Raw genomic sequence first — 21,041 nt, forward strand, 5'->3', positions numbered from 1 at the left:
TAAAAAGTGCATTAAAAACATTAGAAAATCATTAGGTGCTAAAGGCAGAGCACGGCTCGTTTAACTGAGAGGACTCTGGAGATAATTTCATTATTTTACAGCCATACCAGTACACACATGCATGCACACACATGCGTGCACCAGGGCCAAATATGTTTTAACTAATACAGTGCAACCCTACCAACCATGCTAACACAGCCTGCGATCTATAGGGCAATGCTAACATCAAGACTAATTGGCAAGAAAAGTGTGTGTGTGTGTGTGTGTGAGAAATTTGATGCTCAGTGTTCAACATTCCATTGAAAATGACGTCCTGCAGTAAATGAAATGTAGAGCAGTAGGTTGGGTTTGGATAAGTGCATTGGCACAAAATGAATTGGGTTAACGTGTTTGCACTTGAGTTCATTTTCACTTAAAATAATCGATTCAGTAATATTACCTGTCTCACACATGATCCCTCACGTCCTCTGAAACAGTCTTTTCTCTTTAACACAGCTTCATCTCATCATCTTAAGTGTACAGACAAGCCTTATTTCTTGCCTTTTCCTGACTAAATGTTGGATTGACAACATTGTTTAGTCATATTTGTACATTTCCTGTATGTTACTGGGGGACCTAATGTTGGAATCCTTGATAGGGAAGTGGAAAACAACTGACTAGTTTCAGCTCTGAAATGATCATTGTTTGAATCTCCTCAGAGCCAGAAGGAATGATGGCTCCAGAGGTGATTCCAGTCAACAGCAGCGTGGCACGTGTGCTCTGGCTCCCACCGCAGCAGCCTAACGGAGCAGTTACAGGTTACCACGTCTATGTCAACGACCGTCTTCACGGCAGTGTAGACAACAGTTCAGGGTCCTACCTGCTGCGGGACCTGCTGCCTTTCACTGTCTACAACATCCAGGTATGCACTAACAAAACTACACACAAGCCTTGGTGCACAAATTCCACCTGTGACTTCTTTAACGCTGTCTTCATTCAGGTGAAGGTGTGCACCGTTTATGCCTGTGTGTGGAGTGACGTCACCCAGACAACCACCGTGGAGGACCTGCCTGCTGACCTGGTCCCACCACACGCACAAGTGATCACCCCCAGGTGATGTTTCACTGTGAACAAGTGTCGCATGCTGATATTCCACAATAATGATATTACCAAGTTCAAAAAATGACAAAAATCTTAACAGATGATTGATAATTTTTAGATAATTGATAATAAAGGAAGAAAAACATTCAAGTTTGTCTAAAGCCTCAGCAAAATTAACAAGCTTTGAATTGATTTGCTTCATTTATCTACCAGTTTCACTGTGATACATCCAATTGTTCAAATCTGTGTGGTCTCACAAAACACATGTTTAACTCAGGACATGTGGACATTTTTGGGAAATGAAGACATTTATTTCTTAACTCCTAAACAACAATAAAGGCTTGGTTTCAGATATCTTGAGGTTAGTGTTACAGTCAAATGTGTTTGTTAAAGTAATATCAGGTTTTTTGATTTTTAATCATTTTTGCTGTAGCTACATACATTTTGAATCATAAAAGTACCAAAGTGAACTTTGAGGACTGTCCTGGAGCTGGATGAGAGTCGGATTCCCCTTTTTCATCTGACTACCTCTGGCTCACATAACAAGGAAAATACATGAACCCATCTTTGTTCAGTTTAATTAAAAATGTAATTTTAATTGTCTGTAATAATAGCCTGTATATTCCCATTAAAACCACATTATTTTAATGATTATGCAGATATTTGCCAGGGTTTAACTCTGCTCTGCTGCAACAACAGACGCTTATGCGTCTCCCAGTTTGACGGATCACTGACTCGCCTCCATCTCTCCTGTCTTCTCTTTCCCTTCTCTCTGTCAGGGTGGTCAGATTGGACTGGTCCCACCCCAGTAGACCCAACGGGATCATGCTGGGCTATGAGATCTTAAGGCGGACTCTGAGGTCCTGTGCCCCTGGGTCGGCAGTGATCACGTCTTCTTTAGGTGAAGGCTCAGTAGGTGGCCTTGGGTCAAGATGCTCCTACCTGGAGTGTCCTGCTACTCACGGTGTGTGTGGGATGTCCTGCTTTCACACTGACACTCAGGTGATTCTGTTTTGGTAATTTCACACCGGTGTTTGTTTCTCAGTTAAATTTTCTTCATTTTCACCTGCCTTTTCACTTTGATTTGTCTTTTTAAAATATCTTGTATGTGCTGGATGTTCAGGATCTTTGGCTGCTCTTGGCAAACAGAATTCTCTCTCTTACTCTATCTCTGCCACACAAACACACACACACACACATAAATCTAGCCCTATGGACAAGATTCTAAAACTCCTCTGAGCAGGCTCTTTCCACTGAAGATGTGATCAAGCTCTCAATGATAAATTTCTCTAAACAGATTAACTTCATCTGCATTCATTTCCATCCTCGTGCCATTGAACCTCAGCCAACTTGGCACAGTCTGAATGCCTGCTTCATGTATAACAACACAACAGCAACAGTTACCAGTTTAGGGACCAATATACTCATATCCACCTGTGGAAGAAGCCTATGCACTTTTATTGATATTATAGTAATATTTTAATATTACCATAGTAAAAAATGTTGTTTTGTCTGTCTGCAGTTTTCACGAGTACACTTTTCTGAGTGTCAATATTGGGTGGAAATGGACGAACATTTTGATTTTATAGAGACACTCTTTAGCAAAGTGTGCAAGCACACAATATCTTAGTTCACTGAGGCTTCATGGAAGATGCATCCTGAGTGGACTAATATGGTCGATTGTGTGCATTAATCATAAAAATAATGACATTGATGATAGCTTTTTCTTCTATAACAGAAAACACCGACATGGGGAATGTGTTATCAAAAATTAACCAAAAATGCCAAAGTTATCATTCCACCCCTGAGATGCTCTGCAGCAAACACCCTGAACTCTGAAGTCTATCTGTTAAGAGTGTCAAAGAGCAGCTTTGTCAAAGCCTGGGCTCTATAAAGGGTTTTGTTTAATAATGAAGAAAGCATTATAACACTTGGTGTCTCTCTTTTAGGTTTGTTGTGATGGGAGAATATACACAAAGAGGCCTGGACATCATTGTTGCCAGAGTTCTTATCTGAGCTGGAGTAATTCCTCTAATCCAGTATGCTGCAGTGGAAAACTGCTCCAACTTCTCCCTAACCACCAGTGCTGTGGAGAATACTATGTTCCTGTAAAATCTAGTGAGTTTCATTCGGATTCCCATTTTTCCACCTGATTTTCAGGTTTCTGCTTGAAGTGTGCCCTTTCTCATATTAAGTGTTTCCTTCATCTGTCCTTGTCTTTGTAGATGAATACTGCTGTCCAGACCACTCGTGGGGACGGGTCTCAGTGGGGCTGGGTGACAGCTGCTGTGGAGGGGTTCCTTACTCCTTGAGAGGCGGCCAGCTCTGCTGTAGTGGGACCCTCCATGATGGCTTTGGGGTCCATTGCTGTGGAGGTCGGCTTGTTGAGGATACACTGGTGTGCTGCAGTGATGCAGATGGGGGGGAGGTGCACACTTATGTTCCAGGTAATGAAAGGTTTAAGAAAATACAAATATAACTGAACAGGGCAGATTAGAATTTTTATTTTTCCAGGGAGATGCTGATTTTATGCTGAATGATAGCTGAATTGCTAAAGAGCTTAACTTGTTTCGCTGACCTAAAAAGGACTTTGTCAGGGTCCCTTGTCACGTTATCATTTTTATATAAGAAAAATATAATCAGGAAAAAAAAAACTCTGAGGTACACACATGGTGAAGGAACGTAGGGTCATTTCCCATTCTTCCTCTCCTGCCGTGTCCCAAAGTGCCCAGATACCACAGCACAGATGGGACGATCTGTATGTGTGGTGGGGGTGGGAGCGTATGTGTGTGTCATTAGACATCTTTGTCATGGCAGATGATGATGAAAAACGCTCAGGATGGCACCATTGAGGGCACTGCCAAGCTCGCAGCAGGACAAATACACACTCATTCTCTCCTTCACTCGCACACATACACACTAACTCTGACACATAGAGACATATTGCACACACCCACAAATACGCACAAACACACACGGAGTCAACAGGGTTCCCTCAGCAGGTTCACTTAGTGTTGTGTGCCAGAGATGGGCACGTGTGCTCTATTCATCACACATAAACAATGGCCCCATATGGACAGACCTATATAGCACTCCATTAGTCTGTCTACAAACACACAGACACATGCTGACACACTAAAATATATGCATCCTAACAGAAACACAGGAAAACTGTCTATTTGTTGGGCTTTATGCTCTTGCAACCACCCTGATTGGAGGCCTTCAATTTCCTGTTTCTACTTTATGAAAATCTTCATTTTGGGCCAAACGCACTTGAACTGGTCAGAATATGTCAACGTTAAGGGTCTTTTACATGGTTAGTAAACATTGATCTGGTTATCAATCATGCACTCATATTACGCATTATGATAATTACATGCTCAATTATCAATAATCTCAAATTTGTGTGGATATTTTCACAGCCTTCACCTTTTTCATTATTACCTCAAAAACCAATCTCCAAGTTACGTTGGCTCATTTCTCACTTGAAATCGTTGACGTCAATATAGTAGAAACCATACTAACCATTTTTTAAAGCTTGTTTTATATACATTTATTCACTACTTTACTAGTTTAACCTAATCTTTTATTTCAGTCTCTTTTGGTCAGTTTTACATAGAGGTGCGTCCACTTTCTATTTATGTCTTCTCTATTAGTCAATTTTTCTGTCTTTTGCTCATTTCTCCACCACCTCCACATCTCTGGCCTTTTGCACTTCCTCGCCAAACACATCTTTTCTTTCTCCGCTACCTTTCACCTTGCTCTTTCCCCTCCACCTTATTTCATGTGCTCTCTTCACATCCACTCATCAGTCATTAGCATTAGCTTCCCCATTGAGAACATATGGTATGATGGATCGTAGGGCTAGCGGCACTAGCAAGGCTAAGGGCCATTTGCCGGGTGCGCTGCGCTGTGGGGAAGCCCTGGGGCCAGCTATGCAACCTCAACACCATACGTCTGTTTACAGACTCACACACATTTGATAGAATGTCTACTTAACCTTGGCACCACCACTTTCATTGCTACCCCTCACTATGTCAAGGGATTTGTATTTTTTAATGATATATCGTCAGTAAATGTGAAAATATATGAAAAACTGGATGCAATGCAGAAGGAACAGCTGGGAAAATAGGAGATATTGACATTTATCAAAGTAAATTCTTCTGTAGCTTTAAATAATACATAACAAGTATAACTGACAAAAAAGTCAAAGAATAGGGGGAAAGCAGATGTGTGACTTCAACTCAATTGCAATAGAAAGAGAAAACAGAAGAATGTTTGGTGAAGAGGTAGATGGAGCAGATTAAAGGAGGAGTGAAGGGTATCCCGTTGTGCCCAGCTGATAGACTAGGTTAGGCTGATGTGATTATGGGGTCCCTGAAGTGCGATCTATCACACATTACCGTCCACACTGTCAACAACCATACACACACACTGCGGGGGGACAGCAATGCCGGGAGACAGCCGTCTGGCAACAGATAGACATACCCGTTTGCACGTGCACACACAGGCATGCACGCAGGCACACCATGAACTGTGCTTGTGTGTATACACAGAAGACACGTGCATGTGGCTGGAGCAGAAATACAAGTGAAATAGAAGCAGTTTTTGAATCAGCCTCTTCCAGAAAAGCTTAATCCACCTAAATAATTAGTTGATAACTTGTTTGCCTCTGTACTGGTGATGGTTGTATCCCGAAGCATTAGCTTTACTGTCGCAGAGCTAAAATTGGCAAAATTTTCCAGTCACTTTAGAGGAATGCCAGCAAACACAAAACTGTCTTGCATAAATCACATCACGTTCAACTATACAATATCTTAAAGCTTAGGGTAAACAACCAAAATAATTAAAGCTGAGACTTCATCATTTTTTTCTGCATTGGAGTTTTTAAACAACTTTTAAGCTGTTTCTGTGTTCTTTTCTTCAGGCCGAGTTTGTAAAGTGTTTAGCAAAGACTTATGTGAGATTAGATGGTGTTTAAAGAAATACGTGGGGTGTCTTTGGCCTCCTGCTGCTCCCTAACTCTTCTTCTGTCCCCCACCTTACTGTGCACACTTCACTAATCATTTCTCCTTCACACTTTCCTTTATACTTTTATAGTTCTTTAACCCTTTCTTATGCCCTTCAACCCCACCAGCTTCATCTCTCAGTGCTTGTGCTACCATTAATGCCCCAATCACACTTCTTCTTCAAGTAACTGAAAAAAGTATGCATTTTTTAACTCCTTCCCCTACTCCCACCCCCTGTCCCAGCCCAGCAGGCCCTATCCAAACGTTCAAGGACAAATCTGAATATCCTTTTTCACCGTTTAAGTGTTAAAAGCCTGGCGGTGCTGGGGTGTTATCTTAACGCGCCTTGCCGTGCCATCATCAGAGCGCGTGATGAAAATGGCTGTGATGATGCTAAAAGAAAAAAAGAGGAGGGGGGAGAAAAAGTAATAATCAAATATGTTTTTCAAGGGCACAGTGACCATTTGCTGGAGGGAAATTATCCCAGTAGTTAAGCTAGCTCGAGCCTGGCGGAGTTGTGCAAGTGGATGTGTTTGGTGTGTATTAGTGTGAGCACATTCAGGATTGTTACTTTAACTCAGTAGAAGTTGTCTTTACACATCTGGTTATATATGACATGTTTTATATAGAGATGCTCACGTATCCCAAATGTCCTTTTGTTGTTTCTGCCAAGAGATTGATCTTTGTTTGTGTGTGTGTGTGTGTGTGTGTGTGTGTGTGTGTGTGTGTGTGTGTGTGTGTGTGTGTGTTAATCATTGCCAAAAGCCCTTCATCAGTGATGGGTAGCGAATAGGCAACTGTAGTGTATCCAAACAGCAGCGTCTGGCTGCTTTTGAAGATGGAGCGTTCTGTGAACACAGGAAGACGTTTCTCTCTCTGTTAATGCATTTATGATGATGGCTCTTCTATTAGGTTCACTTTAATGACTGGCAAGAGTAAAACCAGAGTGTGTCAGGACCATAACCAAGAGCTCTCCATGTGGCAATGGATGTTTTGATACTTGAACACATTTTAGTTGCATGTGACAGGATCACACACATACACACACGCACACACACACACACACACAAACTAGGACTAAGACCACTGAAGACCTCTACCTCTAATTACAATACATTATATACATTATATTACAGTCACTTAATAAATGCAGCTGCAATATGATTTTTTAAAAATTATTATCTTAATGTTATTGTCTAAAAATGACAGCTAAACTGGTTACAAGATACAGTCATAATCTTTATTTATATGCAAAGTTCTAATGTGCACAACCAGAGCTGTCAGTTTATCCCTTTTGAAAATAAGACTTTTACAAACTGAACAACACCATGCTATAATTGGTGTGACATCAATTGGAAATTACACTTCAGTGTGTCTGTCAGTCTTTTATTACAGGGTTAAATGTCTGTGTTTCAGCTTCTGTTAGCAGCAAGAATATGGCACTTGGTCTGGTTCACTTTGGTCTGAACCCCAAAAAACAGTAAATTACTCTCAAAGTCCTCATTTTACATTTTATTTACATTTGTAAAAATGGTCCGTTGTAAAATATGCTCAGCTGCTTTTTATGCACACACTACAAATACACACAATGTCACTTATGCCCAGCTGGTAATGTTGCTGAGATGTTGAAAAAAAGACATCAGAAAGATGAGGACAAGCAGTCAGGAGGGAAAAGACAAGGTGTGTCTTTGATTGTGTGTCTGCCCCGACATCAACACACACCCACGTCCACCGGGGATCTGTTCTCCGTATGAGAAAGTCTATCCACTGTGATTTTGTTTTTTGACATGACATGTATAGTCTGGTCCTTCTGGAGAGCACACACACACACACACACACACACACACAAAGCTATTGCCTACAATGATTCATTTGTACATTCTAATAATAACTCTTACATTGTCCTGTTTAACCTCCATTAAAAGTTACCATTTTAGTTCTAAATTATAATCTGAATGTAATCAAAACATTTGTTCCAACAAAACTGTAAGATATCCTGCAAATGAAACACACGGATCATCATCTGTACGGATCTCAAAACACTGTTTGTCTGTGCTGAGTTAAAATCATCCCAAACGCTGTTAATAACTATAAAGCCCCATTATCCCTCCGTGCGAGCAGTTGTGTGTGCAGCTGTTCCATCTCTCTCAGAGCTGCTCAGTTTGTGTGTTTACGCTGGTATGAATGCACAAAAATCTATGTGTGCACTTGATCTGGACTTTGTGCCAAGCCCTTTTTAATATATTCAGCTATTTAAAAGTGTTTAGTTTGTTTAAAGTTGTGGAGGGTTTTGGTCTCCTAGAGAGCTCGGATAACCCTAATCCACAACACACATTTTTATCAGTAGTTCATTGGCAGGACTAAATATTGACTTATCATTAAGTGGAATGACTGAAACCCTAATAATAATTCACGTTGTCTAAGCACCTTGTGTTGACGCAGCGCTCCCGACGCTATTAACGAATGTATGCAAATCCAACGTAAATCTGAAGATTAGGGCTGAAGCATTCTGCAATGCAAGAGAGAAAACAAGAGGTGTGTGATAAAATACTGCGCACACACACACACAGGCATGTGCTTACACAAACACGGCTTAGAGAGAAAGCAGGAGGTGTGCCTTTCAAAATGTAAACACAAATGTACAAGCAAGTCACACTCCCTCACACAAATAACAAAGCCAGACACGAGAATCTGCTTAATGGGTGATGGCACAAAAGTGAAGTTTAGCTGCTGTAAATGAACTGTGGCCAGGTGCGATGCCAGGTAGGAGCTGGTAGAGGTGGACACCTGAGGAAGAGCATCACAAAAGTCCAGAGGAAATGAGGTAGAGGCAAATGAGCTTAGATAATGAGTCGTGTGCCTGGAAGGCAGGAGCAGAGGTGAGGATGTCGAGAGGACGAGGGATGAGAAGAGGAGCTATTTTGGAAAAGTGTTGAGCTGTTTATTTGCGCGTCATTGAAGCTGAAGTAAGGCGCTGGGGGAATTGGCCACCAAGCCTCCGCTCCACAACAGCTGCCGCAGCTAAGTGAGTTACTGGCCGTCAGACTGCTTTTATGTCACACAATCACACACATGCACATGCATTTTCCTGTCATGTGTTTCCCATGATGGATGCACTGGGCATAAAATGCACTGCAACAGCACAGGAGAAAATATGCCCTTCTCCATTTTTTGGCCTTTTAATGAAACGATTGCTTAAATTAACAATGTGTCGTGTGTGAGCACTGATTAGCTTGTTAAACAATAAGTTATTTATCACTCTACAAGTAGCTACAGTTCCAGGGCGAGGCCACGATACACAGCAGCAACTTAATGTTTAATGTGTGCTGTCAAATGAAATAGGCAGCACAGCTGGGGGCACAGAGCAGCACGCCATCAACTGTTATGTGATACATTTGCTAAATACCTCATGAAAGTTAGATGATTTTAAGTCTAAACTAAATAATCGCAAAAGACTTAGGGGGGTCTTGCAATATTTCAGTCTGATTTCAAATGAGAGGCTTTCACCGGTGGACCCGCTCATTAAAATGCGATTTATCCGTCTTCTTTAGGCCACTTATGGTATTTAAGTCGTGCCGTGTTGTGCCATTCCACACTCATTTGTATTAACAGTGCATCCTCACAGCAGGGGTTCCTCTGCTGACTCAGGGTTATGGCAGGACAGTATTATTGCCATAATCCGTTGCAAGGCTAAAGCTTTGTCCTAGCCCCAAGATGTCAGGGTAACCAGAAAACTCACCTTGTGTAATTAGAAGGGCTGCAAGAACAGTGGCAAAATGTGACTGTTCTCAGGAATCTTCAGCTTTCAAGAGTTTTATCATACAATTGTGTTTATTCTTAGTTGTTGGAAATATTTGTGGGTTCCAACTAAATGGAAAATGAATCTTCTAATATTATATATTCCAAAATAGGGGTGTTTACATTAATTCTTTGGATTGAATCCACTGTGCTATTGAGATATTACAAACTGGGAACAGTACAGCTGTCAAAGAGAAAATAGAGGTCATATAGCTGAATGATCTGAAACTGAGGCTGGTGTTTGTCCTCTAACATAAGCCTGCTTGCATGCTTAAGTGTACAGAAAGAGACAACGGCCCAAATAATTATCCACACAAGAAGACACCATTGACAGAGACAACAACCACCTCAAATGAACATCAACTATTCATCAAAAGTGCTTAATTAAAAAACGATCCCCTACCCTCACAGATGATGTCACCGCTGAGGCCATTAGCTTTACATAAAGCCTGTCCTTTTTGTTGCGGTGTTATCATATATGCAACATATATGATTAGGGTTATTTGTCTTTTTATAACTGGATGCCATAGTGCTGATTAATTTTAGGTTCCCTTAAAATAGTATGAAATTAAATGGCATTATACTGTTGTGAGTGTGACTTTACACACCACTTTAAAGTTACAATTTTCTTTGTACATAGTTAAATGTGTGACTAAAGATTTAAGTTTTGGAGTGTAAAGCAAAAGAGCAGCAACACTGTTAGGATGGTCGGTTGTTCCGAATAAAGGAGATATATTAAAAATTGAAGGCCCCACCTCAGAGATGATCCCAACTACATCAGTGGTAAAAGTTCAATAATCTGGATTTTTAGGGTTTATTAAAAAGAGTAATCATCCCTAAAAATTGGCCATCGGTCATTCGTGAGTTTTTAACCATGCTCATTTTATTTCAATCTAAAATGAAGCACTGCAGAATGCAAAGAGTCAATATTGAAATTTGATCATCTGCCGTAAAAGGTTTACAGAAGAATAGAGTGATATCGTGTATTGTAAATGTCACCTTGCTGCTGAAGGTGAAGCAGTGGCAGGAAGACATCAGCTATCACTGTCAGAGACGGCAGCTCCCTGAAAAACACACTTCCCCTCCTGCTTAACTCTTGACAGTATAGGCTTAAAATTGCTGCCGTGCAGAAAGATGAATATTGGAGAGGAGAAGAGGGAGGAAAGAGCAGAATATATATCTGAGGTGATAAGAGTAGATGCAGGCTAATATTCAGAGCAGCCATAATACTGGAGAGGAAAGAGGGACTGAAGTGACAGAAAGCAAGAAGTTTGAAAAGTACAGAAGAACACTTCAGTAAGTCCAGAAACAAAGAGGAAAGCAAGTGGAAGTGAAAGAAATGAGAGGAGATGATGAGGGAAGACAAAACGAGTACTGTTGCTTTCCTTGTGGGCAAGGTAAGAAGGAAAGAATGTGATCCTCCATCCATCAGTCATCAGTCTCATCAATCATCCTCAGGGTTTATCTGCTGTGGTCAAGACTACATAAATTCTTCCACCTCCCTCTGTTGTGTGAGCCATGATGGAAAACCCACAACACACCCTGCTGGCAACGCCACCGTCACGTTGAAGTGCTGTGGGTCAAAGGTCATCCATCAGGAAGAGGAATGCTGCAACGGGATTGGCTTTAACCCTGAACGGCATGTGTGTGCTGACCGGCCCACCCCTGGCCTGCCCACACAGGTGTGTGTTTATATAATTTTTATGCTTTATGACCTTTTTTTTCACCATTTTGCAACAGGTCTGTGGTTTTAAATGTTAACTGTATTGTATGCGCACATATATTTCAACACAAACAGCTCATTGGATCAGTAATCTAACATTCAACATGTTTTTTTTTAATTAGTCTTAAAGATTTCTGGATGACAAATGTCTTTGAGATAATGACACATACAAAATAAGAACACTTACAATTTAGCTCATTCTCTAAGTAATCACAAGAGGATGACAGTATCCTGATTTCAGTTTAGTCTGTAAACACAATGTGCTGATCCGAGACCTGCGCCTTTACACAGAGACAGAGTGCTGCCCAGCTCACACCTGACATCTGCTTCTAATTGGTTTTCCATATTGCTAATTAGGCAGTAACAGTGTCATATTCATGGCTGGAATACCATGGTATTTGATTGGCTTTACAGACCTTTGTGCTTCGAATCTCTGGTTCCCATTTCTGCCTGTCTTTAAGTTATAGTTGGTGACATTGTTGAGTGCTAGGAATTAGAGTCATCCTCTATTGATCAGTTTGGGTCATGTGATGTTTATGTCCATAGGTTCGCGTTGGACACACACACACACACACACTGCTCATTAGCTCTAATGAAGTAGTTAAGACCAGTCACATTTACATGCAGAATTGTGTTGTGCATCTACATGAGATGTGTTTGAGCATCATTGTTGATGATATAAGATGATAAGGATATTTGAGACTCTGCAGGTAAATTTGAGCAGGTAATCTGTGCTTGTACAATCAAATCACTCTTCTATCCTTACTGTTTATTATTAAGCCTCCAGCTTTCTGTCTTCTATCCTTCTCCTGTCTGCAGCACCAGTGTCTGCAGGGTGCACTCTGCCCAATAGCTGCGGCACAAACTGCGTACTGCGGCACCTGTGACCTCAATCCATCTCTGACCACCTGCACGTGGGTCATGTCTCCTCACACACTCAACGTGTCCTCCGCAACAGACTCACCCTCCATCAATACTATGCGTGAGATTGTCACGACAGGCCTGTCTACACGCACAAACAGAAGTGTTAACGTTTATAAAATGGCCGAAGACAACAGTCACACTCACACTGAGGGTGTGGAGACTGAGGGACACCTGTGTCTGTCGCATGAGGAGGTGTTGTACAGCGGGGATGCCAACACGCACACCTTCACAGGTAATCTTTAGCTGTCACATACTACCAGACTTTTAAAAATTAACATTTAACCATTAACTTTCCAGCATACTGCTGTTCTGTATTTAAACTAGTTGTCTCCTCTGGAATACACAGACCCTGATTCACACACACCATCACATCACAATGGCAGCTGTTGCAGCGCACATTGATAGCCGCAACACATTAACGCTCTCCTGCACAGTACACTTCTGCATCATTAAAACTTAGAGATGGGCGTTTAAATGCCATTTTAACACCCTGTACTATTCATCAGTCTAAAGGGGTTTAGTGTGTGTGTGTGTGTGTGTGTGTGTGTGTGTGTGTGTGTGTGTGCGCGCATCTGTGTCCAGGTTTTCAAACACATTATTTATCTAAGAAGTTAATGTCTGTTTAATCAAGAGTGATTGTGTTTGTGGCTGATTGTGTTAAAAGTTGTGATTGTGTTAACATCTACTTAGTTGCTTTTTTTAGTGCTCCGCTGTAGTAAATGTACTTATTGAACTTCTTTGTGTGCGTGTGTGCGTGCGTGTGTGCGTGTGTGTGTGTGTGTGACGTGGGGCGATTAGGATAAGAATTTCAAGGTAGTGCTGTGACACCATCTGGGCAGAAGCACATAAAGCTGTCGCCACCCACTATACACCAGATGTTTCTCCTATACACACTCACACGCTCACAAACGGGGTTCCAGACGATGTTCTGCGGATGAGAGGAAGAGCTAGTCCAGCAGGCATTTATACTTTTGTATTGATAATGAATTAAGATTTAAACATGTCAGGGTGGGCTCTACATCCCAGTCAGAAGCTTTACCTGCACTTGTGCCTCACTTGCATTTGCTTTTGTTGTTCTACCCTCGTAGTAAAAATGGTGGTCCCACTTTGGCTGTAAAAGCATGGCTGTATTTATTGCAGCAGTCCCTTAACAGCACTAAAAAACAATGCATGTGTGTACATATATTTTATATACGCCTCATTTAAATGGGCACCTCAGCACAAGGTGGTTGTAACCTGTATCCCAGAAAGCTTCACTCCGGACAGGTTTTACATGTCTACAAATGTCCACCTACACTCACTTATCTGTTTTGTCCAAACTACTGCTCTAACTTGTGTTTAATAGTTGCATTTCCGGCTATGATGGGTGTGTTGTGTTTTTGCAGACTCTGACCTGGAGCCGTTTACCGTTTACCAGTATAGGGTCAGGGGCTGGAACAGTTTTGGCCGAGGCTCCAGTCCTGTTACAACAGTAACTACCCTTGAGGACAAACCGTGGGGGGTGGCCCCGCCTCACTGGCGTCGTCTTGGTGAAAGAGATGACATCATCCGACTACAGTGGCAAGCACCTGCCAGACCCAATGGTGTGTGTGTAACGGTGGTTCATACTTTAATACCGAGGGAAAACCAGGTTGAGGTGACATTGATTGTTAAAATAATGTTTTCCATTTCAAAAGGTGAAATCACCCATTATGTCATACTGCGGGATGGACAAGAGCGTTACCGTGGTGATGAACACAGCTTCACTGACGTAGGTGGGATCAGGCCTTTCCAGGAATACCGCTACCAGCTCAGGGCGTGTAACCGTGCAGGGTGTGCTGACAGTATGCAGGTACAGTTTTTGATAAATAGGCATTTTTGATATCCTTTTTTTTTTTTTTTTCAAATTTCTCTTGGTTGTTTGTCTGTTAGTTGCCATTCAGTAACTCTTTGCACAATAACATCACTTTCTTAGAGAAAGTGTACGTATTTTCTGCCATGTTAGCATCTCCTGTCTCTACATTAGCTGTGATTCACGTGTGAACTGTGAAAGTACCATTTCCTGTTCCTTCTGTCAGGCAGAAAATTCCAATCCCATATTTAATAATTCTACAGAAGCTTTTGTAGCTTTGATCAAATGCTCCTTTGTCCTTTCCTATATTTCTTCTCTGAATGTTGGTGCACATCACAGTTGTCCAGCATATGATGTGAAGCTCACTAACCTTTGCTGGGAAAGATGATGTGTGAAGCATATAAACTCTGTACTCTTCCCTTGTTAGAACAAGTTTATATTTAGCAGCGTTTTTGCTCATCTCTGCCATGCAAGGTTCTGGATTTGCTGATCCTGCCCGATGTTTGTGATAGTGTCCATAATAGCTTCATACAGAACTCCCTCTGCTATCTCTCTGCCTATAGCTGAACTGATATCACCACAACAATTAATTTCTTTGGCTTAGAGGTGATAAAAGCACACACTGCAAATTCCCTTTCTGCCTGTTTTAAGCTAAATTGGCATCTCGTTACTTTGAACACATTTCTATATGGACAAAGGGGGGCTGAGGTGGTCGAGGCGGGATTGATTGATTGAAGTGGTTTTGGGTAGTCGATGGGTAAATAGGTGATGGGTGGATTATGGTATACAAAGTATAAATACTGGGGAAATGAGGGCATGGATAAAATAGAATTGCATGGATTTAGGGCAGGGATGAAGAAAGGAGTGTCAAATGGGTAAAGAGATTAAGATAGACACAGGAAAAAATGGTCACAACCTGGCACAAAATTGGATAAAGAAACTTTTTTGCTTAACATGCAGATCAGCATGAGAAGAAAATAAACATAAAATCAGACAATGTGGAAGCCAGGAGCGATGGAGAGAAATGGGTTTTCTGCCTCGAGCTTATAGAATCCTTTGCCTGCATCATGTGACCTTAATCTCGCTGATGACCTGATGGACCATCCATCACCACTAAGGCCTGATACATAAGAAATCTGCATTCCACCAACGAAAGGCCGAAGTTTCACAAACACCAACAAACCCAATCTCACAACGGTATCATTATCATACAAGCACAAAACATCTGTGAGACGAAAAGAGCCAGATTCTGATTGGCTTCAGAAGCCTCGAAGTCAATTAACTCGTGATTAGACTTCCACTGATGCTCTTCTAGAGCCTGAATAAAACCATGCAGCAATTGAAGCAGAGATATTTGTGGGCCACTGATACACAGACAGGAAACAGTGGTTCAATGAACTCAACACAAACTTAATACATGTCTGAAATGTGTCCCTTTTCTTACTGTATGTATGATTCACCTTCATCAAAGACAACATTCACCAAATCTTCTAAAGGCTTCAACTGCAGCTTTCTGCTCTCTCTCTCTGTTTCTCTCTCTCTGTTTCATTCTCTCTCCTCCACTCACTAACACATGCACACACACAGACACACACATACACACACACAGTATCTTCACAAAGACAAGCCCACACTCCCGGCAGAAAGTGGAAAGGGAGTGACTTGGATTAGTTTCTACAGCAGTTAAAATTGGCCAAACACTTCCAATTATGGGATAACTTGGGCTAACCTAATACACCACTGCAATTACCCAGCATCAGGCCACACACACACACACACACACACACACACACACACACACACACACACACACAAACACACACACCTGCTGTGACAACAGAAGGTGCTGATCTAATACAGTTGGTCACTTGGTGTGAGAGGAAGAGCCGCTGGTCTTCCTCTAGCTTTGAATCCTTTTGTCTTAGTCCCTCTGCTCTTTGTCTTGTGTCATTCTTCTCATCGTAATGCCACACATTGTGTCACTTCTCTAGCTTCACTCCTCTCTATTTAGGGTCTACAAATCCACCACACACATGTTTACAGTATGAACAAAATAAAAAAAAAAAAAAAACATGATGCAAAATAAAATAAAAATCTGTTCTATTCTGAGAAAACACACTGAAGCTCCCCCTGATGTCCCCTTTCCCCCCTTCTTCCTTATCTTTGCTGTTGTGTCTTTATCATCATCTTCACTTCACCTGTGCCCACCTGTGTGTATTTGTGTGTGTCCTTAGTTGTAGTAGCACTGTTCTAATTGCATAGCAGTGTGTGGGACAGATGGGGGAAGTGCTAGTGACAGTCTATTAAGGCAGGATATCCCTGTTGCCATTAGCAGCAGATTGCCCTGTGATTCTGTGGTTTCCACCTTCACCCAGCTTTCACAGGTCCCCACAGCACAGCAACAATTTACAACATCTATCCTTTACTGGGTTTTTGGTTTTTATTTTGGTTGTTATTTCATCCTACTAAATTTAGGAGTTATGTTATGTTTTATTGCAGCTAAATCATACTGTCAGTCAGATTAGGTGATTTAGAAGCATTAAAGTCACATAATCCACCAATCTCCTCTCACGCTGCTTTGCTGCTGTTTGTAATATTAATGTTTAAAGCCCATAAACCAAACAGTAATGATTTCATAAAGATTTTTTATCCAGCATTAATAACATTAATAATAATTACCTGAGGCCAAAGCGACAAGACCAGCGAGTAAGTTTTCTTGACATTTTTGCCTGATCTGTAATCATGGTCAACATGCCCATTCATTAGCAATTCTGACTGGTGACAGTTGTTGAAGCTGCCACATTTTCTCATCACAATGAAAGATTCTCGGGTGACATTTGAAATTTGTTTTATATTCTGTCCACAAAAGTACTGCATCTTCCTTTTCTTCTAATGTGAAGGGTGTTGTGTTCCCTCTGTTCTTCTGTGTTGTGATTCTCTGCTCATCTGTGTGTGATTTTGTGTGTTGAGGTGGTGGCAGTGACGGTCCAGGGGGTCCCAGAGGGTGTGCAGCCTCCAGCGGTGACGGCTTTAAGCTCTTCCTCGCTCCAACTGACCTGGTCTGAACCCACTCATCCCAATGGAATCGTTCAACAGTACCACCTGAACCAGACTGGTGGCGGAACCATTTTTACCCACAACGGTGGGCCCAAAGCTTACACTGTGACCGGTAAGTCTCAGCTTTCCTTTACTTTATTTTAGTCCTCTTGCCATCCCCAAACATCCTGATGTAGCTTTTCATCACTTGAGGACAACAAAAAACAGACCCCAGATGCAGGCACACAGTATTTAGTTTAACTAAAATGATTAAGAAGAAAATTTTCAAGAGCCCTCTGTGCAAATGCAATATTTATATATTTATATTGCTCTGTACTTAATTAGATTTTGTAAGAACCAATCGGAAGGTCCTGGATTTCAATGGCATTTCCAGCTCCCATTTTTACTCTCTGCTTTGTCTTGGATAGCGACCAGGCGTCATCTTTGCCAGTCACCGGTAGACTGGTCCCATGGTGTCTGTGGTTGGCTCGCATGGTCGGGGGTTGTTTGCGCACAAGCATGTGTGTTCATATGTGTAGGCATGAGGCAAAGCAAACAATGCCAAATAGAGACGGTAATGTGCTGTAATACTGTACCAGCCCTGTGTGCCAGTGTAAGCAACCAGCATGTGAGTGTGAAACTCCCCCTGATACAGAAAAAGCCTGCATGTTCAGACAGGAGCCTCTCTTCCTCTTCCTTTCTCTCTCTCTCTCTCTCTCTCTCTCTCTCTCTCTCTCTCCTTGTGTTTGCAGGAGAGATGAGAGTTGTGGACAATGCTCAGGACTACAGAGATGTGGGTCATCTTTACTTGACAAGTTAAAAAGTAACAGACTGTGAGGAAGCTGGTTGGTTTACATATTCAACAAAACCACTGAGAGGTTGCTAACTCCTGCTAGAGGGGAAGGGAAGGAATGGAGAAGATGGATGCATGAATCTAAGTGGTTTCACTGAAATATGAACAGAAATAATTGCTATGCTCCTCTGTCACCCTGAAGATTTTTGTGCAACTATTCATCTCTGATGGTTCGCAGCGCTGTGAGGACGCTCACACACTGACCCAGAACATAGAAACAGGACAAATGTAGCTTTTAAAAAAGAAATCTGGTTCAGACTGAATCACACTGAATGTGTGATGCTTTATTATACTGAAATATTTGGGCCTCTAAAACATTAACTTAAAGTATCCATTATTAATAAATACAATATTATTATTGGAACATTATTTTAATTATTTTTAATATTGTGTTATCATTTCCTCATTACGAATGCTTTGAATTTTATTTACAACAGTTGAAAAGTGACATTTTTTCAAAGGAAAAGCGAAAGCTCCCCAAGTGAATCAATATTAAGTATTGCTATCATTAGCTCAGAATGAATTATGGCCTGCAATTATATAGATTATGGCATTAATCATGTGTTTAATTGGGCTATTGGTGGCTCATTATTAATTCAGATCAGCGGGCCTAGAGTATGTTCTTTTATTTATTAATGTGTTCCTAGTCTGGTCGGTGCTGCTGCATGTTCAGAGGTGGCAACACGAGAAGAGATGGGAACGTGTCCCCTCTGTCAGTTTTAACTATCTTACAGGTCACAGCAAAGCCTTCTTAAAGCCAATTACTGGAGCAGTGGTATCTTCTGATATTTCAGGCCTGCAAATCTGGAGCTCAATAGTTGTTGTTCCAGTTCGTGGAAAATTAAAGACGCTCATACTTTCAGTTTCCGTAGGTGAACCCCCAAAGGTGAGTTTTCACAGTCGGCTCTGCTTTAGGCCGCTAAGACTGCGTGACTCCAGATTCTATATGGTCACCAAAAACACCAGAAAAGGTCATTCCTTTATTTAGTCAAACAAAAACAATTTTTAAAAATGTCTCATTAAAAAAATGTTTCAAATGGTTTCTGGTTTTAAAATAAAGCTCTGATTATCAGAACACCGATAGTTTGGGAATTGAAATTTAGTAGAATTTAGTCACTTCTTTACTTTATTAATTGAAGAATCTATCTGAATGTACAGTTTTACATATATTAACAATAATAGATGATCGGAAGTAAGTGTGTGTGTGTGTGTCTGTGTGCGTGTGTCTGTGTGAACCTGATCTGATTGTTCCTTCCCAGACTGTCTGCATTTGGGAGCCACAGACAGGAAGTCAAACTCTTAATAATTTAGGAGAGGTGTTATCAAAGCTATCCTCATCTCTCTCTTTTTTTCTTTCTCTCTTTCTTCTCTCTTTTTGAGCACGTTCTCGACAGTTTTTGTTTCTATCCCTCTCTTCCTCTCATCATCTTTTCTTCTCAGACTCTTTTTGTCTGTCTTCCTCACTTCTGGTCCTGACTGGATGGTCCACCGGCTCTCCTTTTCTCTCACTCATCCCTCTGCTCCTCTGTCTATATGGTGTATCAAGTATCCGTCATTCTATTGTGGCCTACACCTTCATCCTGCCATATCCTCTAATGCAAACAGGGAATGACAACCTGTCAATACAACTGCTATTTTTACTTAACAGCAGACACGTGCACAGAAAGCTACAGCAGCGGAACACAATCCTGCCTCTTTTGAGTTTCTCTTGTCATGTTCACAGTCTTTTTATAGAACATATTCACCAACTCAGAGTGCCTGTCAGAGTCTGTGTTGTCTGTGTCCACTCTGGTCTGTGCTGTGTCCAGACCTGTCCCACTCTATGCTGCTCACTCAAGTCCTTGCACGGATAACTGTTAAAAGGACTGAAAGTTTCCTGTTTTTGACCAAGCACGCAGACACACAGATGTGCACACGCAAACGCGAAGGTATTCGCTCGCTTCACAATTTCACACACACTTTTGCGCAGCCAGAGACGTGCAAGGTGTCATTCAGAAGACCAACACTGCCCTCTTCAGGTTGAGGGCGTAATTCGGGGTGCGTTTGCCTGTTTGAGCACGTACGTTGAGAAAACGCTCACATGAGCGTCCACCCCGGTTTATGATCTGAATTTAGATTAAGAGATATATGTAATATTTGAACAACCTAGATTCTTTTTAATTCACACACATCTCCTACAGAACTTTTTAATCTGTATTTTCAACATTTTTATATCAGATATTAACGATATTAATTGATATTAATTTAGTTAATTTGTGCTTCCAGTTTCCAGCACTGTGTGTGTGTCTGTGTGTCTGTGTGTGTGTGTGTGTGTGTGTGTGTGTGTGTGTGTGTGTGTGTGTGTGTGTGTGTGTGTGTGGTGAAAGTCTACTGCTCTGTTCACTGCTGAAACAAATGGCTTCATTTGCAGTATAGATATCATTTACAATGAACACACAGAGTAAGAGAACCTTACGCTTCAAACCTGGTGGTTCTGTATGGCCGGCAGGTTTCCTTTATTCCCCCCCCCCCCAACACACACACACACACACACACACACACACACACACACACACTGATCAGTGGTGCTAAGCATGTTAAGTAGGTAGAGCAGTGGAAAGAGGCAGAATGAAACTGTGTGTGTTGATGTGTGTGTAGGTTCTGTTCCATTAATGTGTAGGTCCTGCCATATTCTACAAATATTTTGCAAGCCAGGAGGTCATTTTGCTGAATATTTTTGTGATAAAGGCATCATGTCCACATCCTGCTCATGTAATAAATCTCAGGTTATAAAGTTAAAATTCCGTA

The 21,041-nt window shown here is 41.4% G+C and overlaps 1 protein-coding gene across 1 annotated transcript in view; it reads left to right on the forward strand.

Moving 5' to 3' along the window:
* ush2a (Usher syndrome 2A (autosomal recessive, mild)) overlaps window positions 1-21,041 on the forward strand; it is a 133,011-nt gene that overhangs the window by 83,836 nt on the left and 28,134 nt on the right. The window contains exons 57-66 of the mRNA XM_057012385.1: window positions 699-901; window positions 980-1,092; window positions 1,860-2,082; window positions 3,030-3,198; window positions 3,306-3,527; window positions 11,346-11,569; window positions 12,430-12,766; window positions 13,920-14,117; window positions 14,211-14,365; window positions 17,336-17,534. Of these exons, the coding sequence (XP_056868365.1) occupies window positions 699-901; window positions 980-1,092; window positions 1,860-2,082; window positions 3,030-3,198; window positions 3,306-3,527; window positions 11,346-11,569; window positions 12,430-12,766; window positions 13,920-14,117; window positions 14,211-14,365; window positions 17,336-17,534 (2,043 nt within the window). The remainder of the gene's footprint in view (window positions 1-698; window positions 902-979; window positions 1,093-1,859; window positions 2,083-3,029; window positions 3,199-3,305; window positions 3,528-11,345; window positions 11,570-12,429; window positions 12,767-13,919; window positions 14,118-14,210; window positions 14,366-17,335; window positions 17,535-21,041) is intronic.

Source organism: Takifugu flavidus, chromosome 2 (genome assembly GCF_003711565.1).
Source record: "Takifugu flavidus isolate HTHZ2018 chromosome 2, ASM371156v2, whole genome shotgun sequence".
In the NCBI taxonomy this organism is placed as follows: domain Eukaryota; kingdom Metazoa; phylum Chordata; class Actinopteri; order Tetraodontiformes; family Tetraodontidae; genus Takifugu; species Takifugu flavidus.